The sequence below is a fragment of the Phragmites australis genome, chromosome 13, assembly GCF_958298935.1.
Source record: "Phragmites australis chromosome 13, lpPhrAust1.1, whole genome shotgun sequence".
Taxonomy (NCBI): domain Eukaryota; kingdom Viridiplantae; phylum Streptophyta; class Magnoliopsida; order Poales; family Poaceae; genus Phragmites; species Phragmites australis.
Genome location: NC_084933.1, coordinates 28,783,080 through 28,810,957, shown reverse-complemented (window position 1 = coordinate 28,810,957; position 27,878 = coordinate 28,783,080). Strand labels below are relative to the sequence as shown.

At 44.8% G+C, this 27,878-nt stretch overlaps 1 protein-coding gene and 2 pseudogenes across 4 annotated transcripts; all 3 read left to right on the top strand.

Moving 5' to 3' along the window:
- The first annotated feature begins 817 nt into the window (after positions 1-817).
- LOC133889600 (S-locus-specific glycoprotein S13-like) lies at positions 818-5,299 on the top strand (annotated as a pseudogene).
- Positions 5,300-9,515: 4,216 nt separating this feature from the next.
- LOC133889598 (putative serine/threonine-protein kinase receptor) lies at positions 9,516-16,688 on the top strand (annotated as a pseudogene).
- Positions 16,689-18,514: 1,826 nt separating this feature from the next.
- LOC133888940 (G-type lectin S-receptor-like serine/threonine-protein kinase B120) lies at positions 18,515-23,295 on the top strand. Of its 4 annotated transcripts, XM_062329343.1 has the most exons (8): positions 20,107-20,246; positions 20,428-20,721; positions 21,391-21,489; positions 21,573-21,754; positions 21,842-22,052; positions 22,148-22,385; positions 22,487-22,637; positions 22,724-23,295. In XM_062329343.1, the coding sequence occupies exons 2-8, from the start codon at positions 20,490-20,492 to the stop codon at positions 23,024-23,026; spliced, it is 1,416 nt and encodes a 471-aa protein (XP_062185327.1). In that variant the 5' UTR covers positions 20,107-20,246; positions 20,428-20,489; the 3' UTR covers positions 23,027-23,295. The 4 variants fall into 4 exon arrangements, with proteins under 4 accessions (XP_062185326.1, XP_062185325.1, XP_062185324.1 ...); XM_062329341.1 differs by having other exon boundaries at positions 18,516-20,721; positions 22,487-22,574; XM_062329340.1 differs by having other exon boundaries at positions 18,521-20,721.
- The last annotated feature ends 4,583 nt before the right edge of the window (positions 23,296-27,878 follow it).

The window sequence follows — 27,878 nt, the reverse complement described above, 5'->3', positions numbered from 1 at the left end:
ACAGATACTAGTTCTTCGAAGTTTCTCCTCCAATTTAGTATTTTCAATTTATGATTTTCCACCAATATATTACTATGTACACCAGCAAATGAGTGGAAGGTAGATATATGTTTAACTTATGTCGAGTGCAATTCTGATGCTTAAGTTGACGCTAACCGACCAATCATGCATCGGGTGGCTTACTTTATAGAATTTTTTTTATATGATTTACCAGGATTTGAACAAGTAATATATGGGTTGTGAGTCTTAAGATGATTTTGCTAGCCAACTGTCCCCATTCTAAAAGAATTTAAGATGCTATCAGTTGTGAAATCAAGTATTCAAGATACTCGAGTGACAAGGCTCTGCCTCACATCCGATCCAATCAGCGATGAGTATTGTGTAACTGCCGTTTGATTGCTTCAAGAGGCAAAATAGGCTACAGTGGCGACAAAAAAAGTTGGAGAGATATAAATAAAAAAACTCGCGGGTTGGCTGTGATTACCAGACGACGATCTTTGTTTACTTGTATGCGCGTAAGAAGCTTAATTAGGCAATAGCTCACTAGCTCTGTGCCTCTGCGTATACAATTGATGTCGAACATTTGTTGTTGCGGATTCCTTCTCGTATTATATGAGGAGAGGACCAAGTCGGATGCTTGACCTTTAACCGCCAATCCATGCATGCAAGATGAAATTGCCGATCCAACACTTCAGTTCAGCATCGACGTGTACCTGCACGCCAGCGCGCGCATATATACGCAACTCAGCTCGTACATACGAGTGGTTTGATTACCTTGACTCGTGCAAGATCACTAAGCATCAGTAGTCAACTAGTCATGGTAAACAGCAGTGTCTTCATTCTCTTCTCTCTCTTCCTCCTCGTTCTCACAGTTCCTGCTGCCAAAGTTGCGTCTGACATACTCAGTAAGGGCCGCAACATCACCGACGGGGACACACTTGTCTCGGCCGGAGGGTCATTCACCCTGGGCTTCTTCTCCCCCGGGGTTCCCAGCAAGAGATACCTCGGAATATGGTTCTCCGTGTCCGAGGATGCCATCTGTTGGGTAGCCAATTGTGACCGCCCTATCGCCGACACTTCCGGGATGCTGGTGATCACTGACGCAGGGAGCCTTCTTTTGCTCGACGGCTCCGGACAAGTCGTGTGGTCTTCAAACACGACTGACGTCGCCACGCCAGCATCGGTGCAGCTGCTCGAGTCCGGCAATCTAGTCGTGTTGAGTGACCCGAGCAGCGCCGCCATTCTGTGGCAATCGTTCGACCATCCGTCGAACACCTTGCTCCCCGGCATGAAGATCGGCAAGAACCTGTGGACCGGCGCCGGGTGGTCCCTCTCGTCGTGGCGATCGACTAACGATCCGTCACCGGGGAGATACCGATACACAACGGACACGAGGGGCGTCCCAGAAGACGTCCTCTGGAACGGCAACGTCGAGAGGTACCGAACGGGGCCGTGGAACGGGCTGTGGTTCAGCGGCATCCCGGAGATGACAACGTACTCGGACATGTTCACGTACGACCTGACCAACAGCCCGGGTGAGATCACGTACGGCTACACCGCCAAGACCGGGGCGCCCTTCTCCCGCCTGCTGCTGACCGACGACGTGTGGTCCAGCGCCTGGTGTGGGACGCGAGCACCCGGGCGTGGAAGAACTTCTTCCAGGGGCCCAGGGACGTGTGCGACGCCTACGGCAAGTGCGGAGCGTTCGGCGTGTGCGACGCCGGCGCGGCGTCCACGTCTTTCTGCAGCTGCGCCAAGGGGTTCAGCCCGGCGTCCCCCGCGGAGTGGAGGATGAGGGAGGCCTCGGGCGGGTGCCGGCGGGACGTGGCACTGGACTGCGCCGGCAACGGGACGACGACGGATGGGCTCTTGCGGCTGCGGGGAGTGAAGCTCCGCGACACGAACAACGCATCGGTGGACGCGGCCGTCACGTTGGAGGAGTGCGGCGCGAGGTGCCTGGCCAACTGCTCCTGCGTGGCCTACGCCCCCGCGGACATCCGCGGAGGAGGCGCCGGGAGTGGCTGCATCATCTGGACGGACGGCCTCGTCGATCTGCGCTACGTGGATGGAGGGCAGGATCTCTACCTGAGGTCCGCAAAGTCAGAACTGGGTATGTCTGCAGAGCGTCCTTGCACGTTTCTGCAATTCTGCTGCTGCTTTGCCATCTGCGCGCTAGACTATTTTGATCTTTGAGAATGCTGCATGCAAATTAAAGTAACATTGCGAAACTGACAGGTGGAGTCAAACGGCCGCACCGGCCATTCCCTACCGCTCTGGTTATTGCTGCATCCGTAGCTTCCCTCGTGATTCTCCTTATTGCTTTGTTGGTCCAGCTTGTGACTAGGAGGCGCCGGAGATCTAGAAACTCAGGTAAAATTGCTACCCTGGCTGCTATTTTTCCCGTTTGTTTGTTTGAACTTTGAACATTTTGGATTATAGAAGAGGGCAACTGCAACATGCAAATATTAATATCCACTTACTCGTCTGTATGTTGAGTGTTCCAGCTGCTAGTAGTATTCAGACCAGTCCTGCTTCGACTGTCCCTTTTGTTGAACGTGTAAAGGAGGCCACAGGAGATTTCTCCGAAAGCAATATCATTGGCCAAGGTGGATTTAGCATCGTCTACGAGGTATATATATTATCACACTTCCTAAATTTTATATGCATGAAATTTAGGTATCTGCGATCAGGCGATTGTTTGGTGGTGGATTTCTGGCTTCTGAGCTTAGAAGAGCTCTTAGGGAGGGAGACCGGCCTGACGGAGGAGACGGGCGTGGGGGCGGAGCGGCGAGGCAGCAGGGACACCGTTGGCTGTAGGCGACGGAGGACAGTTGGTGGGCGGTGCCCGGGTGGGGGGGAGCGGAGATGGCCTAGCGGAGCCGGGTTAGTGCGGCGGAGGGTGACGCTAGCGGGTCCGGCGGTGGTAGTGCCTCCGGAGATAGATGGAGGAAGTCTAGAGGTGGGGGAGCGAGTCGACGTCAGAGGAGCGATGGGGAGGTTGAAGGCAGCCTTTAGACCATTCAATCACGATAAGACGGCTCAGATTCGTCGCTTGAATTCTTTTAAAAACTAGTGACTGAAAAATAGGATCACCTATGGGGCTTCTCGGTTGACTGAGGACGGCCCAAATATCAGTCGACTATATTGACCGTTGGATTAGCATCTAGTGAGTGGTCCACCTCTTTCTTCTACCTCCGGTCAAGCAACGCAGTCTCTCTCTTTCTACGCAGCATGGCAGTAGGAACTTGCCTCCCCCGTGCCACCTCACCTCAATCGTCTTCGGCGGCTCCCCACCATCAGATCCACGGCCACAGCCCCTGTCACGCTAATTAGTCGGACGTTTGCCTCTCCCGCCACCGGCATCACCCACCAGCAGTCTTCCGCCACCCGCGGCCGGTGGCACCCCGCTTCGCTCACCGTCCAACGCTATCGCTGGTCTGATCGCAGTCCGAGGCTTCACTCTAAGCCCGAGGACACCCGGGCCCTGGCACCTCGAACCCTAACCTCCCTCAACCCTAAACCTCATCGGTCGCCACCCAAATTCGTCAACTAAGATTTCTTGAATTCTCTGTCACGTGAGACTAAGACATTCCGATATATTATTGTTATTTCTTTTTTCGAAACTGGCTTCATTACTGCATGTATACTATTGTTCAAAGCCGTAACTTTTAATTGTTCGACAATCACCAGGGGCATTTACTGGTAGAAAGGTTGCTGTAAAGAGGCTCATACAGCCTTTTCTCGCCGATCAAAAGGGTGAGGCTTTCATGAGAGAAGTGGACGTGATGTCAAAGCTTCGGCATGGCAATCTTGTTCAGCTCCTTTCTTATTGCAAGGAAATGAACGAGCGCATACTAATCTATGAGTACATGCAGAACAGGAGTTTGAATATCTACATATTCGGTATAGAATTTTAATATGTGGGGAGATATAATCATAATCTTCTGCCACTTTAGAATTCTCATATGAGTTTGCAACTGACAGGAGAAGATCCCAGGCTCCGCACTTTGTTGAATTGGGAGCGAAGGCTGCAAATAATTCGTGGGATCGCCAAAGGCGTCGCTTATCTTCACGAAGGTCTAAGCGAGGAAGTCATCCACAGGGATCTAAAACTGTCTAATATACTTCTGGATGACAATTGGAGGCCTAAGATTGCAGACTTCGGCACTGCGAAACTGTTCGTTGACGACCAGACAGATCCAACATTAGTGCAGTCAGCGTATGATTGAGACCTCAACCCGTCAACTAATGTTTCCATTCCAAGTTTAGCTAGCCTGCCTGCTAATATCTTTGACCATATATACACATTATCTTTTCTTTCTGTTCACCACATTTCAGAGGACCCAGTTACCTGACATTTTGTGTGATTGAAGGGGGGTACACGGCTCCAGAATACGCAGCACAAGGGTACCTGACGTTGAAGTGTGACGTGTACAGCTTCGGTGTTGTCCTCCTTGAGGTACTCAGTGGCCAAAGGAACAGGACCATGCCAACTCTCCTTTCTGATGTGAGTACAAACTTTTTGTATCGTGATCCTTTTATTTATGGCACGAAGTAATCTTGCTACTCTTTTGCAGGCCTGGGAGTCTTGGAATAAAAATAAGATCAAGAACCTTCTTGACTCAGCCGTGGCCCAGCCTGAGCCTGAGCTCCTGTTTGAACTAGAGAGATGTGTACAGATAGGCCTTCTCTGTGTGCAGCAATCGCCGGACGATAGGCCTAGCACGCTTGCAGTTGTGAGTTTTTTTTTTTTTATGTTTTTTCATTAAAAATTTAAATAAATAGATTCCTAAATTTTTTTTTACGTGTTACATAATACATGTGCAACCCATTTTAATTGAATTCACCCAAAAATCCTATGTAAAATTTAAACTAAAATTCTAAAAAAAAAGACTACTTTTATAACCTCTAGCAATTGTTAGCGCCTCAAATAAATTTCTAAAAATCTGTTAAAATTCACTAATATTCTTCTTATGTGATGTGATAATTTCTAAAAGTAGTTTTTTTTGAAGAATTTTAGTTTAAATTCTACATAGGATTTTTGGGTGAATTCAATTAAAATGGGTTGCACATGTATTATGTAACACGTACAAAAAGTTTTAGGATTTTTGGAGTAACAGAACATCACTATTTTTAATAGAGAAGATAGTAGAAAAATTAAACTTTGAAGTACTGTTCATTGATATTTACTGTTCACGTACTGTAGCTACCCGCCCCTCGTAGGGCTGTAAGGCTACCTGCCCCTGAGAGGACGGTAAGAGACTTCGGGATTGCTTACCGCCCTCTCAGGAGGCGGTAAGGCTCTTATCATCTCCTATGAGGACGATAGACGTTTAATTTTACAATTGTTTCGACGAGGAATCTATTTATTTAAATTTTTAATAAAAAAATAAAAAAAATAAAAATAAAAAAAGCTCTGCAGTTGTTGCAACGCTAACCAGCAGCAGTTCACACATCAAGCCGCCCAAAGGCCAGGGTTCGGCAGCAGAACCGGGTCCCCATTCCGCGAAGCAGATCGCTCAACGCAGCAAGCGTCCAGCACGCATAGCGTCACGATTGATCTCACGTAACAGGCCCATGCTGAGCCAGACCAGACGAGGCACAAGCTGCCCTCTGTTCTTTTTCCCCCTCCTTTCCTTGTCTTGTACCGCCCTCCTTTCTTTTGGTGTAACCGGTCCATGTTGCTTGAATATTATGACAGAATTATTGGAAATCATGTTCACAGATAGGCAAATGCGTACGTGCTTCTCCCTCTAGCAGAACATGAAACAGTGTGAGTAGCGCTGCAACTCTGCTTAGAAGTACGAAGTGTATGAATTGCTCGAAAAATTGCTAGACTCCTAATAAAAAAAGTGCACACAGCCCGTCAAATTAAGCTCAATATTTAGATATGAGTTCACTCGGCTAAGGTGAGCCATACCTTGAATCTTACATCTTGCAGGCTTCCTTAAATAGACTTGATGAGAAATATATAATTAGTAATTCAGATATTACTAAAAATACAGTATTATTTAAGTATGGAATCTCCATCGGACATGTGTCTAGTTTTCGTGAGGTAGGGTTCTAGAAACCACCATAGTAAGTACATCACGAACTTATTCTTGAAAAGAATCTCTTGATAAGAAAATAAGCGCCCTGGATACCTTGGGAGATACATATCAAGTCGACTACGCTCAAGACTCCGAGTAGAATATGACTCCTCTCCGCCGGACTATATAAACTAGGGTAGAGGTACGACTAAGATAAATCAATCTCAATTGAACACTAAGCCAACTCAACTCGGAAGAGGATAAGTCGATTCAATCCTAGGTTCGAAGGGCTCACCGAATAGCTTCAGGTTTAGATCTAGATACCATGCATTGTAATATTCTTCTTAGTTAATACAAGACTCAAAACAACACATAAGATGTAGAGTTATTATCCTCTAGAAGGTTCGAACTTATCTATATCACGTGTCTCTCTTTTCTATCTAACAATCGATAGTGCCAATCAGGTGATTCCTACCCTATACAAATATTGTATTATTGTTTTTACTAATCCTTGACGAGGCTTCAGCCGGTTCCAGCCCATAAACCTATCAGGCCTTCACTGGCAGGCTGGACCCTTTTGCGTTCGTACCGGCCCAATATCAAGAGCTTTCTTTTGGAGGCTCAATATCTAGAGCTGAGTGCACTCTACAAGAATGGTTCAAATTTTACTCTTACACCTGAGAACTGCCCTCAGATAGTTCGGCCCATAGACAATATAAGCCTTCACGGGCGGGGCCACATATAAAAAGAGCCTTTTTGCGATCGAACCGGCCCAACGTTGAATAAGCGTACTGCGTACGTTCGTGGTTTGAGGACCTTTACAGTGCAACATAGTACTAGTATACGGTAGTAGTATAAGACAAATCTGGTCGTTGATGTCTTATGGTATTTTTGTAATTATCATGTTATTTTGGAATTTCACCAATTTTATCCTTCTGAGCTAATTTGCACTTTTTGTTTCCCTAATGTAAACAGTGTATTGCCGTACGTTTCGGTCAAGCCCTAGCCAGGAGCTACCACCGTCGCGCACACCGGCTCTCTCTGCCGCCAGCCCACCAGCACATCGCGGTGCCGCCACCCAGCTTCATCCCCAGCGCTTCCAGCCAGTGGTCTCCGCCGCCAGCTCATCTCTGTGGCCGGCCACCGGCCACATCCGCCACATCGTGTTGTCAGGACCGGCAATGGTGCGACGCCACCCACCTGACACCAATCAAGAATCTGACAATGACATACAGTAGGATACATTCATGACATAAAAAGGAAACAACAAAGCAAGCATCCATTCTAAATTCTGTGAAGCTTCATCGTTACAAATATTTGTTGGTACACCGAGAATGCAAGAGTTGGTGCAGCAGTTGGATTTCAATAAAACGGTTTCATTAATCAAGATTCAATGAGTTACATTCAGATTGCATACAATTTTGCAGAAACTCTGGTGCATCATACTACCGGCTTTGGCTTCGCAAAGCAAACTGCACAACGATGTGTCACTAAATTCGCCTCGTGTCTTGTGTGCTTGGTGTTGAAGCTTGGCAACGAAGACACCTCTTCTATCTCCTTCAGGACCGCTTTGAATGGCACCTCTTATGGTTTTCCGGGATCGCCACAGATTGGTCAATTCCAGATTATCAGATGTACTCGCCATAGTCGCCAAGGCTACCGCATTGGTCCCATAGCCTGATGATGTGATAAAACTGAACACATGCCTTGCAAAAGACTTGACATTGGTTGTAATTTCAGTATAAAAGACCAGTAGAGTTCAGGTTCTAAATCAAACCGCTGAAATAAACGACATGATCAGAGAGTATCTAAATCAAACAAAAATCATTACATGCATCCATCTAAAATAAACAGGAAGCTTCTTACCTGATTGTATCGTTACGGGATCGGTTTGGAAAACATCGTCTCCTGTTGCCTGCCTGCCTCACAGATCCAGCCTTGCCGGTTACCGCCGACCTCCACTGCTAGGAGACCTGCAATCCCCAGCTGCACAGAAGAAGGACGACGTCGCCTTTCCATTCGCTCGATAGATGAGGCCCATTTTCGGCGGTGCTCCCTGTGGCGGAGCCAACGTAGCGGCACTCCTAGAACCGACAGCGACGGCGCCCCAGGCCAACGCGGGAGATACGGCAATGCGGCATCCACGGGAGAGGTTAGGGTCGCGCTGAGAGGGGCGGCCGCAGACTGCCACACTGTTTTGCGCGAGGAACGACGGTCTCCAGTCGTCGAGGCTCAAGGCACAGGTACAGGCGGCCATGCTGAGCGCCTTCGCCCCCTCGTCACTCCACCGCCGCCGCCGTCGCGCAAACCCTACCGATTTCGAGGAATGAACGATTCCTCGTCTCAGAAAAAAAAAAGAAATGAATGATTAAGACTTTGACATACTAAATGCATGTAATTACTAACTTGCCATGACTTTTATTTCCAATATTACCCTTTACTATTTATACTACTCTCAAATACTACTTATACTAGTGGTGGGAGGATCACAAGTATATAATAGATCTAAACTATCAGATGAGAAAGATTGGATGGTCTATATTACTTTAAGTGTACTGTAAAAGTGTACTTGAGATTTTTTGATGTATTTTTTATTGGATTTGAACCAATAGGCTGTGAGTTTTAAGGTATAATAATCCTAGTCAACTGTCTCCACACTAAAAATAGTGAAGTCAAGCATTCAAGATACTCAAGTGATAAGGCTCTGCCTCACATCCGACTAAATGAGAGTTGTTATATCACATATCCAATGGATATTCCTCCAATAAAAAGAAGAGCATTTCTCTACCAGGACAAGTGTACAGTCGTGCCAGCGCCGTCTGGTATTCTCCAAGAGGCAGATTAGGCTACACTGCCCTGCAAACGACGAAAAATTCAGGGGTGTAAAAATATGCAGCAGCCACAACAAGCACCTCTTGGTGGCCAGATGCTTCTTCCGGGAGAGGAGCAAACGGATAACGAGAAGGACTCTGAGGAAGTCGAGAATTAACATGCTGTGTTCTCAGTGCAATCTGTCATCTACTTTAGTTCTTTTGGGATGAAAACCTAGAATTGTGTCCTGCTGGCTAAACTGTCTTGTGGTCAAACTTCGTTATCTCCTACATATCTCTTAGGTCTATGTTACTGGATATGTTATCCCTTCTATGTCTGAATCTGGAGTTATAAAACTAAGGTCTTACCGGTGGTTTCCGTTATATTCTTAATGGAAATGGGTATCCCGCGTTCGAAAAAAATATGCCGGTTTTGCTTTAATTACCTAGAAGATGGGATCGGTTGCAAACTTGTTATATGTGCGTTAGAAGATTAGGCAGTAGCCCACTAGCTCTGCGTATAAAATTGACGTCGAACACTGCTGTTGCAGATTCCCTTAGGAGAGGACCAAATCGGATGCTTAATTGACCTCTAACTGTCAACCCGTTCCACAGCAGTAGCGCCACCATCCTGTGGCAGTCGTTCGACCACCCATTGAACACCTTGCTCCCCGTCATGAAGATCGCCAAGAACCTGTGGATCGGGGCCGGGTGGTCCCTCTCGTCGTGGCTCTCCGCCAGCGACCCATCGTCGGGGAGATACCGGTACAAGACCGACACGACGAGTGTGCCAGAAAACGTGATCTGGGACGGCAACATCAAGAGGTACCAGACGGAGCCGTGGAACGGGTTGTGGTTCTGCGGCATCCCAGAGATGACAACGTACTCGGACATGTTCACGTTCGTGCTGACCATCAGCCCGGGTGAGATCACGTACGGCTACGTCGCCAAGGCCGGGGCGCGGGGCGCCCTTCCCCCTCCTGCTGCTGACCGACGACGGCGTAGTTCAGCGCCTGGTCGGGGATGCGAGCACCCGGGCATGGAAGAACTTCTTCCAGGGGCCACAATGACGGATGCACAACTAAAAATTAAGAGGGCTCAAAGTTCTTCTTCTTCTTTCATTCTCTCCTCTTTTTTCTCTTCTTACTCCTCTTTATCTCTCCTACTTACTCTTCCATATCTAAAAATGGTCTCAGACTTGGAAGGCTTTCAAGTGTTCCCACCTGCATCCTTATCCTTTCCCGTCCTGTGTCGTGCGTGGAAGCAATGAGAGCTCCGAGTGCATGACTGTTGCGTGGGCCCATGTAAATTTTTTTTCTAAAAACTTTTTCTCAACTTTTGAACTAAACTTTTCTCATTAACTTTCTCAAAACTTTTTGAACCAAACTTTTCTCGTACAAACTTTTCTAAAAAAGAAAGACGGAGATGGAAAAAGTTTCTGAAAGGAAAGAACGGGAGACTGTCTGATGGTGCGCGAGGGGTTCCACGCGCGCGTGCGCAAAATAGCATGGTAGTGGCGTAATCCAAAATTCCTGTTCCGCAGTTGCACGTGAGGAGCCCAACTCTTGTGCAACCGAGAGAAGCGGCCCACAGAGCCCACTAGTGACCCGATACAAATTTTTCTTGTTGACTTTTTTTTGAAATTATTTCCTTGCAATCTTTTTTTCTCAAAAGTTTTGAGCTAAATTTTTTCTCAAAAATTTTTCCTCAAAAGTTTGAGCAAAAACTTTTCTAGTTTTCACAGAAAAGTTTTTAAGAAAACTTTCCAAAAAAAAAAGGAAAGACAGGGGAGAAAAAAAGTTTCTGAAAAAGGAAAGGTGGAGGTTGTCGAGGTGGTTCACGCGGACCGCTGCCCACACGTGCTGATTAGCAGTGTCCGCGATTGCTGGTCATTACCATAAACTAACATTTGTTCCTATTTTCATTACATAACAGTGTGACACTATATCAGCAAGTAATTTAGTGACATCTGACAAGTAGTAATACTTCATCCCCATAAAAGAAACTAAATCAAAAGGCAAAAATACGAATTTATACAATATACATGAACGTATTTAATGAAATGGATAATTTTTTTTCTGTATTTATGATTTTAGCATCTGTATTCAGCGCACGGTGTGTCGAAAATGGTTTTTTTTTGACATGGTGTACCGAAAAAAGCATTTTCGGCACACCGTGCGCCGAATACACTGCATTCGGTACACGGTGTGCCGAATACAGGGAAAAGCGTATTTCAGCACACCATGTGCCGAAAATCACGTGTATTCGGCATACGGTATGCCAAAATACGCTTTTCCCGTCACGTCGTGTCGCGTCGCGCTTTACTTTTTTCTTTTCTTTTCGCTTTTGCTTTTTGCTTTTCCTTTATGCATACGCATGCTGTCGGTCGGTTGTCTTCATTTTGCATGCGGCTGGCCGGAGCGTTTCGCGCAGCTATAAAAGGCTGTCGCTCGCTCCATCTTCTGCAAGCGCGAGCAGAGCGACAGCGGGCAGAGCGAGTTCGCTGCGTGAGCAGAGCAGCAGGTGAGTGCGAGCGCGAGCAACATTTGAAGCAGCAGTCGAGCGCGAGAAGCTGTAGTGCAGCAGCGCGTGAAGATGACAACCTTCCGTAATAGTAAGTACGTAGATTATGTATGTACGTAATATTTAGATGTGTAGATGTAATTAGAGGAATTAGAGTATTTATTAAGTTGATAAATATAATATGTATAATATTTGTATATTTTATGATGTCGTAACAGAATCATCTAGTTATTTTGATCCTATATTATGTATGTACTTAATATTTAGATTAGAAAATGTAATTAGAGCAATAGAGTATTTATTGCATTCGAATATATTGGTTAAATAATATTAAGTTGATAAAATAGAGTAGGTATAATATTTACATATTGTATGATCTCGCAACAGAATCTACTATAGTGTAACAGTAATCGTAATATTTAGATACGAAAATGTAATTAGAGGAAGTAGAGTATTTATTCCGTTCGAATATATTGGTTAAATGGTATTAAATTGATGTAATTAGAGGAAGTAGAGTATTTATTCTGTTCGAATATATTGGTTAAATGGTATTAAATTGATAAAATATAATAGGTATAATATTTGCATATTGTATGATCTCGCAACAGAATCTACCATAGTGTAACAGTAATCGTAATATTTAGATTAGAAAATGTAATTAGAGCAAGTAGAATATTTATTCCGTTCGAATACATTGGTTAAATGGTATTAAGTTGATAAAATAGAGTAGGTATAATATTTGTATATTTTATGATCTCGTAATAAAATCTATTATAATGTAACAGTAATTTTGTACGTAGATTATGTATGTACTTAATATGTAGAATAAAAAATGTAATTAGAGAAAGTAGAGTATTTATTCCGTTCGAATACATTGGTTAAATAGTATTAAGTTGATAAAATATAGTAGGTATAGAATATACATCTAAGTAGTTATTTGGTTATTTACGTTTGTTTAGCAGAGACGCTATGACTATCCATATTTATTATGGAGAACGTCCTGTTGTTTTGCATTGGAGACTCGTGTTAATTCAGAACTGCTAGCACGTAGAGAGTACGGTTGAGCTACCTATTGATCTAGAAGGCTTAAAATCACATGTTATGAGCCTTTTACGTCTGAACCAGCAGTCCTATAATGTTATCCTAGAGGGTGTGTGGCCACGGCTTGTGCCAAACAGCTCGCTTATTGTCCATATGTTGTTCGATTTGAGAAGGAACAACGCATGAGCCTTGCACTCACGACCGGTGCATGGTGAAACGGTGCCTAGTGTGGAAGGATTAGACCATAATATGATGCATGATGAGGCGGACCATGGTGAGGGCACTTCCGGTACAAAGGGACCCGAAGTGGACCATGGTGAGGTAGATGCAGGATGCATGGATGATGAAGCCGGTGGTAGTGGGGACGAAGAAGGTGCTGATAACGATGACCCGGTGCCGACGATCCAGTACTTTCATGGTGCTGGGCTGCTAGATTGTACAATCGTTGAGTATAACACCCTATCTAACTGGGGATACCAGAATAGCGACATTCAGATGGGACAACAGTTTCAGAACAGGAAGGAGGTCATCCACTTTATCAGCAACTATGATGTAATCACAAGAAGGGACCACAAGTGCGCCCGGTCTAACCATACAGAGTATGAGGTCAGGTGTATCAAGCATCCGAATTGTCCTTACTTCGTACGAGCACATAAGCCAAAGCACGAAAACTATTTTGTGCTGATTAGACACACCCCACATACATGCAGCAAAAAGTCTGTTAGGAATGTGAGCAACACTGTTGATGCGAGGTTCATAGCCCAACTCCTCGTCACCCTTGTTGGCACAAACATATGTTTGTCACCAAAATTCATTATGGAGGAGGTGCAGACTAAGACGGGTATGCTGATCAATTACCACACCGCGTGACGAGCGAAACAGAAGGCGTTGAAGATGTTGTTTGGAAGTTTCGAAGTGTCGTATCACTATGCACCGAGGCTGCTGCAGAAGATTGCCATGACCAATCCAGGGACCCAGTGGGCCATGACGGATGAGCCGATCAGGCTGGAGGATGGGTCATACAGCAGCACTGACCGATACCTCATTAGGTTTTTCTAGTCCTTTGCCCAATGCATCGAAGCTTTCAGACATTGCAAGCCGGTGGTATGTGTAGATGCCATATTTCTTAGCGGCAAGTACCATGGTAATCTAATAACAACGATGGCGGCGAATGCAAACAATCAGATCATTCCTCTCGCGTATGCAATGGTTGAGAGTGAGAACAATGATAGTTGCCTGTGGTTCTTCATCTTGGTGAGGACACGTATCGTCGGCAATAGGGAACGAGTCTGCATCATCTCAGATCGCAACAAGGGCCTCTTACATGCGTTGGAAGTGCTGCATGACAGCACAAACTACTCCATTGCATGACCTGATGTGGAGAGAAGGTGTTGCATGCGACACTTAGGTGCGAACCTTTACTCAAGGTACCACAACAAGGGTCTTATAAAGAGGTTCAAAGGGTTGAGTCTTCAGAACCAGCAGGCGAAGTTTAACAAGATATGACGAGAGTTAAATGAGACCACTCGAAAGATGATGGCAGAGCAGGAAGCACAGGAGGACCATCTGCGAACGCAAATGGTGGAGGGCCAAACCATCATTAGCCGTTCACGTGCTACATTTAGCCAGTGGATAGCAGGAAAGCCGGCGGAGCATTAGGCCCTAATCCATAACACTCACAGTTCCAGGTTAGAACAGAAGCTTCGACCAGTGCGTGGCCAAGTGTAGCGGGAACTGCTCGTGCAAGGCATACGCCTATGCCAACTTGAGCAGTGCCAGCGCTACGGCCGACACGTCGAGGTGCTTGTTTTGGAATCGAGATCTCATCGACACAGGGAAGGCGGCCAAATTTGGCGAGAACTTGTATCTCCGGCTTGCCGATGCCAAGTCTCCTGGTATGCGCACTCCCATGTCCACCACGTTAGTTTCTGCAATGACATTTATGTCTTCAATGTTCCTTGTCATGACCATTCCGAGGATTAAGATTACTCTAAAAAACCATAGTAACATTTCGAATACACTACTCTAAAAAAACATTGACAGTACACTACAGGTCACGTCTGCCAATAGCAAATGAATCATCTGAAGCTGTCAATACACGATCTCTCATAGTTTGCACGGGTGCCAATGCCACTATAATAGCAAATATTTTACGTTGACAATTGCCAAAAATAAGTTTTGATGTTTGTAGCAGTAAATCTGTGTATGATGTGATACAACTTCAACTTACGACAATACCAAATGGCCAACAGTAATGTATTTAAGTACTTAAGTGTTCACATATCGGTCTTATTTAGAAGTGGAGTATTCACAGATCGGTCATGGTATCCTACTAGCCGGTGCAAGCAAACTCAAGGTACTACGAGTAATGCTTTATTATGCAGTGAATTCTAATGGGGTACATTTCCGTGTGCAGTTCAGAATAAGAGCAATTTAGCAAAGATTGTACCCCCAATCATAGCATGCCTGCTGCTACTCGCATGCACAGCCCTTGTCTGGACTTGCAAACACAGAGGTACAAAGCACAAAAGCCTATGTTTCCCAAAATGCAACATTATTGTGTAAATGCTGAAAGAAAAGCTGCAACGATGTTTCTACTAGCAGGCAAACGGCAAAAGAAGGAAGCCCAGAAGAGAATGATGCAAGAATACTTGAGGTCTACTGATCAAGCTGGGGACAAGAATATAGAGTTCCCATTTATTAGCTTTGAAGAAATTGTTGCGGCGACGGAAAATTTCTCTGACTCCAATATGCTTGGCAAGGGAGCTTTTGGCAAAGTTTACAAGGTACTAACAACAGGCTTCACTTGATAATTACATCAATAGAAACATATATTACTAATTGTTTTCTGATTATCAATGATGGAATCATGTAGGGAATGTTGGATGGTACCAAGGAAGTAGCCGTCAAGAGACTTAGAAGGGTTCTGGACAAGGGACAGAGGAGTTAAAAAATGAAGTGGTTTTGATTGCAAACTTGCAGCACAAGAACCTAGTTAAGCTTCTCGGTTGCTGTATTCATGAAGATGAGAAGTTGTTGGTTTATGAATACTTGCCCAACAAAAGCCTGGATTACTTCCTATTTGGTACAATGAACTTTCACGTTCTTATGCTCTGAAAATACCTATAACCTAACAAATAAATATGCCTTACTTTTTTTGAGGGGTTACTTTTTTTTGAGGGGTATATAGCTTACGATATGCCTCATTTCATGCTATTCTTATTAGACTCTGCAAGAAAGGCAGCGCTTCAGTGGCAGATAAGGTGTAAGATAATCCAAGGGGTAGCTAGAGGAATTATGTATTTGTTTTTGAAGCAAATCGGCAGGTGCTCTGCCTATTCATTTAAGCAGGAAGAGTTCAAGAAGTACATGATTAACAGTTCAAGATGCAAAGAAAACTATAAAGAAACAAAGCTCCATGCCTCTAGAAACCAGACAGCTTGATGCTGGCTAGAGATTATGTATCTCCATCAGGAATTGTGTATAAAGGAATTATGTATCTCCATCAGGATTCAAGACTAACGATAATCCATAGAGATCTTAAAGCAAGTAACATCTTATTGGATAAAGAGATGGGCCCTAAGATATCAGATTTTGGTATGGTCAGGATATTCTGCGGTGATCAGCACCAAGCAATACTAACCGGGTTGTTGGGACATAGTAAGTAACTCCTGCTCTATCAAATTATTCAGATGGAATTTATCTGCTTGCACTTATTCAAATTATGCAGAGCTCATGTACTTGTGAATCGTTTGCACAGTGGTTATATGTCCCCTGAATATGCAATGGAAGGTGCATTTTCGGTCAAGTCAGACACCTACGGCTTTGGTGTTCTGCTGTTGGAGATCGTGAGTGGATTAAAGATCAGCTCACCACATCTTATCATTATAGTCTATGTAAGTATTGGGGGATGCTCCCAATTCAGCACTGCAACAACTCACTGAAAATATATTAGCTCGCTGAGAAAATTCTCTCTGTTCAGGCATGGAATTTATGGAAGGATGGCAAAACAAAAGATTTGGTGGATTCAGCTGTGAAGGAGAATTGTCCCCTAGATGAAGTTTCACGATGCATCCATATAGGGCTTCTGTGTGTTCAAGACAGTCCCAACTGTAGGCCACTCATGTCAGCAGTTGTGTTCATGCTGGAAAATAAAACCACACCGCTCCCAATACCAATGCAGCCTGTCTATTTTACACGTAGGGATGCTGGACCTGGGAGAGCCGGCGACAACAGGGTATTGTCCGTGAATGACATGAGCCTCTCGGAGCTAGAAGGCCGTTAGATACTTAGGTGTTCAGTGACAACTTTTACTCTATGCGAATTTCAGCAATGTGAAACAGTGTAACAAATATAAGATGTTCATTGTTCAATGACAACTTTTACTCCACGTGAATTTCAGCAATTTGTAACAGTGTAACATATCTTTGCTTAACTCTACATGGATAAGTGAATTTCGGCATGTACTGTCTATGAGCTTAGTACAAAAACACTAGATTCGAGTTGAGTGTATGTGAAAAAGAAATAACTGCGAATTATACATTAAGATTGATATTTATATCGACATGTCTCGTTATTATCTTCAGTTGCTCACATGCTTAAAAGAAGACTATCCGATTTTTTTAGTGCAGTACCTTGTTATGTACCAGATTCTTAAGAGTGCTCTTTATCCTGAGTTTGCTCTGAGTCAGCATGTTTTTCAGTATGGCTAGTAAACTTGCATACTTTGTCATAGTTGGCACGAGGTCTATCTTTTTTTATTATCTCTACACATTAGAAGAACTGAACTCCCAAAGTTCAGACAAAGATTGTAACAGGTTCAGAGTTGTTTTCAGCATTGTTGAGCACTACAATCTAATCTGGGGACCGCCCGGTAGAATTTGACCGGTTTCACATCAAACATGTTAGAGCAGAGACCGAGAGAAGTTGTAGCACCTGGCTTCATGATGGCGTCCGTCGCGATCCTGGCGCCGAATCGCTGCGGGGAGATCGGCGGCAAGGACCCGTGAGGCCATACCACGATCGGAAACAAGGGCGGCGCCTCTTAGCTCTCTTCAATCCTTCCCCGAGCTGGCGACGTGGCTGCCACTCCTCGGCCTCAGCCTTCAGCCTCCGCCACTTCGCCGGTTCACCCCCCTCCGCCACAACCGACCGCGGCCCCCGCAACGGCGCCTCGCTGGCAGTGGCGGACGCCGACCAACGGGATGCGGGATAAAAATGGATGGTAACAGTCGGGAACCCTAACCATTTTTATTTTTATATTTTCTCCTGAAAACAAAATCGAGAACGAGAAACCGAAAACACGTACGAACTCGGAATATCAAGATATTGAAAAAAAACCAAACCGAACCGAAACACGTCGTTATTGATCAGAAACTGATAATTAAAATTAAGAATATCGACCTGTAAAATTATAATTTTAAACACCGATACGACACATAATTAATTCACACGAATAAAAAACAATTCATACTATACATAGATAAATCACGTAATAACATAAATCTGAACTGAAAACATAGCCACCGTATCGTAACTCGAATACTCAACATAACACACAATCACACAAAGACTAGAGTTGAAAGCGGCGCAGGCGTAGAAACTTGGACGACATTGGTAGGTCAGTAGCTGACGGAGACTGGACCCATGTATATAGGTGAAATTTAAGATAGAGGTGATATTTAGGTTGGTCGGCTGAGCTTCACATATATGTTATATTATGATTTGTGAAGTTTAATCTTAATTAGAAAAACAGAAAACCTGACAATTTTTTTTATTAAAAACAGAATACTGATAATACAATCAGAAAAACAACAAAACCATTTCCATCTAGTTTCCGCTTAAATCCAAAAATTAAAAACGGTTTATAAAAATATATAAAAAATGGATCGGAACTGGAATGGAATTTATCCGTCCGTTTCCATCCCTAGCGCCGAGCACCCAAGCGGGCCTCCGCTCCGCTCCTCGAAGCTAGGACACCCCAAAATTGATTGGGCCTAACTTAACTGGGCCCAGACCGTTTTGGGTGTTGTGGCCCAGTACAAGGGTTCCGCAGCCCAGCTAACCCGTACCGGCTTGCCAAACCCCATCGCGCGGAACGGAACGGCTGTGGTAGCCGGAACAGCGGGCGGAGCCCGTGGATGGTGCCGCCGCCGCCGTGTGTCTCGTCTCCCTTCGCTTTACCTCGCCGCCATCTTTCTCCCACTCCCACTCCCCCCCAACACAACCGCCTCCGCCGCCGCCTCTACCTTGCCTGCCTACCGTTGGCGATGCTCCCGACCGCAAAATCTGCCACGGCACCCACGCTGTCGCTGCCTCCGTCGCGGCGAGCTATCATCCCTTCGGAGTTCGGAGGTCCACCTGACGGTAAACCAGTTCCTTGGCATCTCCCTTTTCCGTGCCCGTGTACTTCTCAACCCACACTTCCTTCCGTGGACCGGCACTGCGGCAGCGATTCTTTTGTTGCATTCCGGTGTCAATTCGTCTTGCCGCCGTGCGAATGCAGAGTTCCTGCGCATTTGATTTCTTTGCGTTTCCAGCTTTGCAAGTATCGCTGTAGATTGATGTGGCACTGGCACGATCACCCATAAGTCCGTGCTGTGCTTGGTCTGCAATTCCCCTCAACAGACAGGTCGCGATGCTGAATAATCCACTGGTGGTTGTGCAAGTTCACAGCTTTGGCCAATGCATTTCCAGCGAGTTGGCGAGTCTCAGCACCAGCTACTACGCCGCACATCTTGGAAATTTTCGCCCATCGAAGCGACCAACTTGATGGTCATTGGTTATCCCTGACTTTATGTCTGTAGACGTAGCATTTATCCCTTCGTCCTCGAGTGTGTGCCCTATCCTATAGTCTGAAATTTTCTTCACTAAGCTGGACGGTTCCTCTTATCCCTTGCAAATGTGACAACTGACAAGAACCGCATTTCAGTCCTCTTATTCCTCTTATCAGTAAGCTGGACTATTCCTTGGGGTTGAACTGTCCGAGGCAACGGTCTTAACTACCTTGGTGCTATCTCCTTGCTGCGTTCTCCACAACCTTATGCCAACTTGCAAAGGCCTAATGGGCATGGCCTGCCTCCTCGTTTTCATCTTCCTGTGCATGGTTTGCTTATGCCAATCCGATGACAAGCTAACACCTGCAAAGCCACTCTTGCCTAGCGACGTGCTCGTCTCAGACGGCGGTGTCTTTGCTCTCGGCTTCTTCTCCCTGAAAAACTCAACTTCGAGCTCGTATGTCGGCATATGGTACAACAACATCCCCGAGCGCACATACGTGTGGATCGCCAACCGCGACAACCCGATCACCACCGATCTGCCCGGGAAACTGGTTTTTACCAATAGTTCTGACCTTGTATTGTTAGACTCCACAGGCCGCACTCTTTGGACGACGACAAACAACATCACCGCCGGAGGCGGCGGGACTGCTGCCATCCTGCTCAACTCGGGGAACTTGGTTGTCCGGTCGCCAAACGGCACTGGCATATGGGAGAGCTTCCATTACCCGACTGACACAATCGTCCCCAACGTAAGTTTCTCGTTGAGCTCGGCCGATGGTGCTAAGCGCCTTGTTGCCTGGAAAGGGCCTGATGACCCATCCAGCAGTGACTTCTCCATGGGCGGCGACTCTAGCTCAGACCTCCAGATTGTCGTTTGGAATGGGACAAGGCCATACTGGCGAAGAGCCGCGTGGGGTGGTAACTTGGTGTTCGGCACGTTCCAGAGCAACACCAGCTTCATGATGTACCAAACGATAGTGGACACAGGGGACGGGTACTACATCAAATTGACCGTCTCTGACGGCTCACCGAGCATACGTTTAACTCTGGATTACACAGGCATGGTAAGTTTTCGAAGATGGAACGACAACACATCTTCATGGACAATCTTCAATCAATTCCCCAGTCCGGCATGTGACCGTTACGACTCTTGTGGCCCGTTTGGCTACTGCGATGGCACTGAGTCTGTTCGGACATGCAAGTGCCTCAATGGGTTTGAGCCCAATGGTCTTAACTTTTCCCTAGGATGTCGGCGAAAGGAGGAGCTGAAATGTGGTGAAGTAGATAGTTTCTTGACCTTGCCTGACATGAAGACTCCTGACAAGTTCGTGTACATCAGGAACAAAAGCTTCGACCAATGCACAGCAGAATGCAGCCATAACTGTTCTTGTACAGCGTATGCTTATGCGAACCTGAAAAATGTCGACACAATGCTGGACCGGTCGAGGTGCTTGGTTTGGATGGGGGAGCTTGTCGATATGGAGAAGTTTAGTAACGATTTTGGTGAGAACCTGTATCTCCGGCTTCCCAGCTCACCAGGTAATTACCTTTCCTTCTGCACTTATTGATTTTACAGTTTCATCAATATCCTTGATTGAATGCCAATTCATGTACGGTTTACTAAGTGTGCTAATACAAATTAAAGCACGCTGCACTGACACTTGCCACCGATTGATGCTGTCTCAATTGACCTCAGTCAGGGTCAATTCTAGGGGAGGCCAACTACTGTACTCCCTTGCTAAGGTAGAAAGTTGCAAGTCGTAGAATTAAAATTTGGACCACACTTGACAGTTTTAACTTTTGTTATTGCATATATGGTGAGCCTTGTTGCTCTCCTGTTCAGCATCACCAGCTGAGTTCTGCCTGTCGTCCATGCAGAAGCTGTCATGTTCTCCAGTTCAATGTTTCTACTTCTTCAGAACCATTTCATTTGGCATTCGATTCATCAGAGCTTAACGATTTTATAAACTCATCCAGTAAAGGCTTACATGCTCATTTATCTATATTTCATCTTGTATGTTGCTTGCAGAAGCACCAGATCTTGAAGTAATTTCAAATGAGCATAAAACAATTACAATATGTCCAGTGTTGGCAATAATGTTCGATGTTGTTAGAATAAAAAAAATCATGGTAAATTTGACACTTCCAAGAAATTTGTGGTGATAGACTATGACAGTGTTATTCTCTTTGCGGACTATATTTGTGCAGTTAGCAAGAAGAAGAGCACTCTACTGAAGATTATACTCCCGGTTATGGCTAGTTTGCTTCTTCTACCCACATGTATATGGTTTGTATACAAGTCAAGAGGTACGATATTCCTTTACTTTCAGAATGCAGTGTTTATGAGGTACTCGCAATAAACATATTCTAATGATGTTCGTTCCTGCCAGGCAAATACCAAAGCAAGAAAATTCAGTACAATCATACACTGCAACATTTGGATGCTTCCAATGAACTTGGAAATGAAAACTTAGAATTTCCATCAGTTTGCTTATTAGACATCATCACTGCAACAAACAATTTCTCCGATTATAACATGCTTGGAAAAGGTGGATTCGGAAAAGTTTACAGGGTAAGGAAAAGTTTAGCTTGATAATTTCAGTAGAAGAAATATTATAGCTGCCATCTGGCTCAATTGACGAACGGTGACCTCGTGTAGGGAATATTGGAAGGTGGCAAGGATGTAGCGATCAAAAGGCTTAGTAAAGGTTCTGTGCAAGGGGTTGAGGAGTTCAGAAATGAAGTAGTTCTGATTGCCAAACTGCAGCACAGAAACTTAGTTAGACTTCTTGGTTACTGCATTCATGAAGATGAGAAGTTACTGATATATGAATACTTACCTAACAAAAGCTTGGATGCCTTCCTTTTTGGTATGTTCTGACTTCTGATCACATATCACAAAACAATTTTAGATTAAATTAAATGGTGACTGACAATACATTCCTGTTCACAATAATTTTTGAAGATGCTACAAGAAAATCTGTGCTTGATTGGCCGACCCGGTTCAAAATAATTAAAGGGGTTGCGAGAGGGCTTCTTTATCTCCACCAAGATTCAAGGCTGACAATAATTCATAGAGATCTCAAAGCAAGTAACATCTTGTTGGACACGGAAATGAGTCCCAAGATATCAGATTTTGGTATGGCAAGGATTTTTGGTGGAAACGAGCAACAAGCAAACACTACTCGAGTAGTTGGAACATAGTAAGTAATTCATCCACAAGCTAATGCTTAACACTGTAAATATCTGTAGTTTAACTAATTCAAACTCTACATTCCATTGCTCTCTGAAATGATTCAAACAGTGGTTACATGTCTCCTGAATATGCGATGGAAGGTTCTTTTTCTGTCAAGTCTGACACATATAGCTTTGGTGTTCTACTGCTGGAGATTGTAAGCTGCTTAAAGATCAGCTCACCCCATCTCATATTGGACTTTCCAAACCTTATTGCTTATGTGGGTATTATAACAGAATGCTTGACTTTTGAACAACTCAAAACACTATGGGGTGACTTGATCAGAACTTGATTTCATTGGTGCAGGCATGGAGCTTATGGAAAGATGGAAATGCAAGGGAATTGGTGGACTCATCGGTTGTGGAGAGTTGCTCCCTTCACGAAGTTATACGGTGCATTCATTTAGGACTCTTATGTGTTCAAGACCATCCAAATGCTAGGCCACTCATGTCTTCCGTTGTGTTCATGCTGGAGAATGAAACAGCCCCACTTCCTACCCCAAAGCAACCTGTGTATTTTACACTTAGGAATTATGAAACTGATCAGTCAAATGAACACATGAGAAGATCTCTGAATAACATGAGTATCACAACACTAGAGGGGCGTTAAATGTTTGGTTCCACTGTTCCTTATTTTGTAAACTTCTTTAATCTATGATGTTGTACAACTACACTTGTAATCCATATTTGTACACAAAAATTCAACACGTTGTATTCCGTGGTTTGTGTTCACTAAAAAAATTCTCTAGTTTGTACACTTCACTAGTTTGTGCAACTGTTTTCACTTTGTCAAATGGAAGAAGACTGCCTGATCATGTGTGGGTCACTTACGAGTCACTGCCTATGCAGTTGTTTTCCCTGTAAGAATGTTCTGCTTCTCGGCTTTGTCTGTCGGTCAATGACTCTGAATTTTTTAATTTTTTCACAACGTGGCTGGTGGAAATTCCTTGTCCTCGCTGGATAGGGAAGCAATCATCATCCTTGTTACAGCGATACATCTTACTACGGAGTACTGAGCACTGTATGACTTACAAGTTCATCTTATTTTTCTATGGGGAGGTGAGAGTTTGCAGGCCTATTATTACACATCATTTTTCAAAGGCGCTGAGTGCCCCAAGAGTCAGGTACAGAAACTTTTGGAAGGCTACGTTTGAATTTCAGCCTAAACGTGTACAGTCAGAAAAGGGGGGCTTTTCATAATCCTTCTCAGTTTCAAGAAGTTGAAAAGGCAAGTGACCTTGACCTGTGTCAGCAGAATTCATCCCTCTTGTCTTGAGAATTTTTTTTTCTCTTAAACGCGCAGGAGAGCTACGCGTCATTGTATTAAGAAAAAAGACTGACACAGTTTATAAAAAAAATCGGGTCTAAAAACCTTAACAAGTACTGCAATACTATTGACAGAACCTAGCTCACGTGCAAGACAAAGAAGAAAGGAAGAAACCTCGAACCCTCCATAACAACCGAACAACGAAGCTACAGAAAGTAGCTACAACCCGACAACCACATAACAGGTAGCATCCACACCAAATAACGCTACACCGCATGCAATTATGCCTTACTAGCACCTCAACCAGGATAGCCCGACAACTCAACAAGCGGAGCCCTGCTCCCACGCCTGACTACCCGACTTGGTCAATGGCTCACACACCAAACCGCAAGCTCAAAGAGGGGTCCTAGGACATCTGAGCATAGCCACTATCGCGAAGCGTCGAAGGTGATAGGTAGACCCACCGACCAGGAGAATAAAGGGATCGGATCAATAATGAAGGATGGTGTGCCCTATAAGAAGTGCCACCAGTTGCAGTACCAAATAGTAGAGGGATTTTTCGAAACGACACCTTCGAGAAGGTAGCAATGAAGGAACCGCCATCGCTCGTCTGGGAAGCCGATCAGGGTTTTCACCTGAAGAGATCCTAGGGGGAAGCTTTATCACGGCGCCTCCAGGGAGGTTATGACACCCGCATGCATCACCATCGTCGACAAGGCATGGAGCCTATCAGGGCTTTTGTCCTTAGGTCCCCCTACCACGGCACAATCCTTGAAGCCAGTGGCTCAACGAATCGACCAGGCCAAAGCTCAACTAACAGCACTACAGAACATAGCATCATGTCAGGAAGAGACGATCGGGGGCAAAGCCCCGACCCGCAGCAACGAACAACATGACTGCCAGGGTAGCACAAACGTTGTCTTCAATAGGGGTCATCCACCGCAAGGAGCACTAGGGCTAACACCAGTACCACAAGGAGATGGCCGAATGGCGCAGGGGCTACAGAAAGCCGTCAGCTGACCAAAACAGTACAGACGACCGCCACACGCATGGTGCCGGTTGAAGACCCGATTGGGGCCATCGGTAGAGGCGACCTGGACAACGAAGGAGGAAGCCTGCACGCCCAAAGCCCCACTGAACCCGAAGCCAGACGGTGAGAGGCGAGCAAGTGCACAAACATGGCACCGCATGGATCTGATCGGGTAGCAATAGATCTGACGATCTACAGCGCGGATCCGGCCGGAGCATGCCTTCATGCCGGCGGATCCGGCCGGAGCAAGCCTCTACACCGGCGGGACGGGCTGGAGCAGCACACAACAAGGGCGGGTGGAGGGGAGGGGGAAAGAGGAGGGAAAACGGATGGAGGAGAAGGAGGGGAGGGGTGGCCGCTACTGCCGTCACCGATCGGCCTTGGCGGTAGCGGCAGCCTCGCTGGATCTGAGCGGGGGCTAGAGGCGACGGTGTTAGGGGCCTGAGTCGCCTCAAGAGAGAAATGGCTCGGGATCGAGCTGTCTTCATAAATTACTTTCCAACATTGCCATCCTAACGCAGCCAAGGACACGCTTCGACTGAAATTTCAGAAATCACATTCGACTCTTTAGTTTCTACGTAGTTTTTACTTTCCAACGTAGTTTTTACGTATGCACTACCTCGTTCTCCATTCCGAAAGTTTATTTTCCATTTGTATAAAACAGCACTTAAACTACGTTTTGTTATGCTATGAACAGCGTGTAACTAGCTGCCAAAACCACTTGTTTGACTTGCATGTTCAGAGCTTATTTTTGCCGGGTTTTCCAATTTCTAGGCTCTGTTCGGCTGCTATGCAAACGTTGAAATGTTAGTGTGTTATTCACGGTTTTCTAATTGCTTTGGTTAGTGCCCCATTTTTTTGATCAAAAATTCCTTTTCAAAAGATGGTCTCAAAGGAATTTACCTTTTCAAGAGACATATCTTCTAGGTGTCCATGGCGCCGTCGAAGAACTAATGCAAGACTAGGTGGTAGGTTGAACTGTTCTTGCACGTTTGGCTGCTTGCTTTATGAGTTCGCCATATTTAGTTTACCATTTCACTAACGTAGAGTGTCAAACCGCATGTTAGTAAGTTTCAAAACTCATGCAAGTAAAAATAGAGCTAAAATCTGACAAGTGAAAACTCGTTCATTTCGTCCAAGAAAAGAACAGTTCAAAGTTCAGATCTCCCTGGAGTACTGTTTTTCATGTTACAGAACATCTACATTGAATTTTGGATATATATTCCAACCACATCGCTTAAAGATACAATACAATATTAACACTCATCGACACATAGAAACTGAACCACATATAATCTAGTCAGTCACAGCAACAGAAAAGATGATAGGCTGCAGTCGGCAGTCTGGTACTTACAGGGATCCTGATGCAATGAGTTTTAGTCAAACAATATTTCTACGCTTATGCTATGATCAGTATGCAAAACTAGCTTGTATGAAACTTCTACGTGATAGAAGGCAAAGGATATATATAGATAATGAAAGATAAAATTATGTTTTCACAACGATCAAGCTAGGACATGTCTTTATGGAGATTACAGGTATGTAGTACTTTTGATGCAGTAGTTCAACGTATAAGAAGAGCTTTGCTGAGTTCTCCATATCCAAAGAATTAATCACTCCTATTCCTCTCTACTTGGGTACCATTTTACAAAATTCATTATCGGTAGCAGCTTAATCGGTACAGTTCTTGTGTAGCCAAATCAATAACGCAATGTATGCATTATAAGACTCTTCGATCGATTAACATGCATTTGAGTACGTACGTGTCCGTATTGTTGTTAATTATATGAATTTTTAATATTTTTTCTTGGCTTTTCTTCTTGTCTTGGCTTCTGATCCATTTGCTTTGGCGGGCTCAAGCTCATGCGGTGAAGCACAAATGGGCGTCAGCTCTGCTAGGACAGTAGAGAAGATACGTGTGCTTGGGAAGAGATGGGGCTAGCGGCAGCTAGTGGGGAGGTAGGGACGCAACCACCTCTGATTCTCTTGGGGTCGTAGGCTGGATGGCATCGTTGCTGCTTCTATATGGGTGGCCAGCTCCTCCTAGGAAGAAAGTAGAGAGAAAAGCATAATTATCCCTTTCCTCCCTCATTGTTTTCCTCTTCGATTTGGTTGACATCTTTGATTTGGAGTTGAGTGGATCTCAGGCTCCGGTCTTGGTGCTTCGATGCTTGAAGAGGTTGAGTGGGAGGAGTTCCTTTGTTGGTGCTTCTCAGAGATCTTCAAGAAGAAACGTAGACCCGATGGTACTATAGAAAAGTACAAGATCCGATTGGTGGCTAAGGGTTTTGCGCAAAAAGAATGTGAAGACTATTTTGATATGTATTCTCCTATTGACAGATTACCAACTATCTGTGTGCTCTTAGCACTGACAGCTTCGTATAATCTCCTTGTACACCATATGGATGTTAAGACCGCTTTCCTTAATGGAGAGTTAGATGAGGAGATTTATATGCACCAGCTAGATGGATTCGTGGTAACAGGACCGGAGAGTGAAGTATGTAGGCTAATCAAATCCATGTATGGTCTCAAACAAGCCCCTAAGTAGTGGCATAAAATTTTTGATACTACATTGACCTCGACTGGCTTATGTGTTAATGAAGCCGATAAGTGTGTGCATTATCGTTTTGGTGGGGAGAGAGGTGTCATTCTATGTTTGTATGTGTATGACATATTGTTGTTTGGGATGGATTTGGAAATAATAAATCAGATCAAGTCTTTCCTATCTCAAAACTTGGACATGAAGGGTCTAAGAGAGGCCAATGTAATTTTAAACATTAAGCTGTTAAAGGGTGAGAATGGGATAACTTTAAGTCAATCACATTATATGGACAAGATGCTTACACATTTTAGTATGATAGAGTGTAAGCATGTAGCCACGCACTATGATCCAAATGCTAAGCTAAATAAAAATATAGCACATGGGAAAGACCATTTAAAATATTCACAGATGATAGGTTCCTTCATGTACCTAGCCAGTGCAACTAGGCTTGACATCTCATATGCAATATGCAGGTTGAGTCGTTATATGTCCAACCCAGGTGATGATCATTGGATAGCACTAGAGATGATACTTAAGTATCTGAAGGGGACAAAGAACCTAGGGATTCATTATTCTGGCCATCCTGAAGTCATAGAGGGATTCAGTGATTCCAACTGAATCAG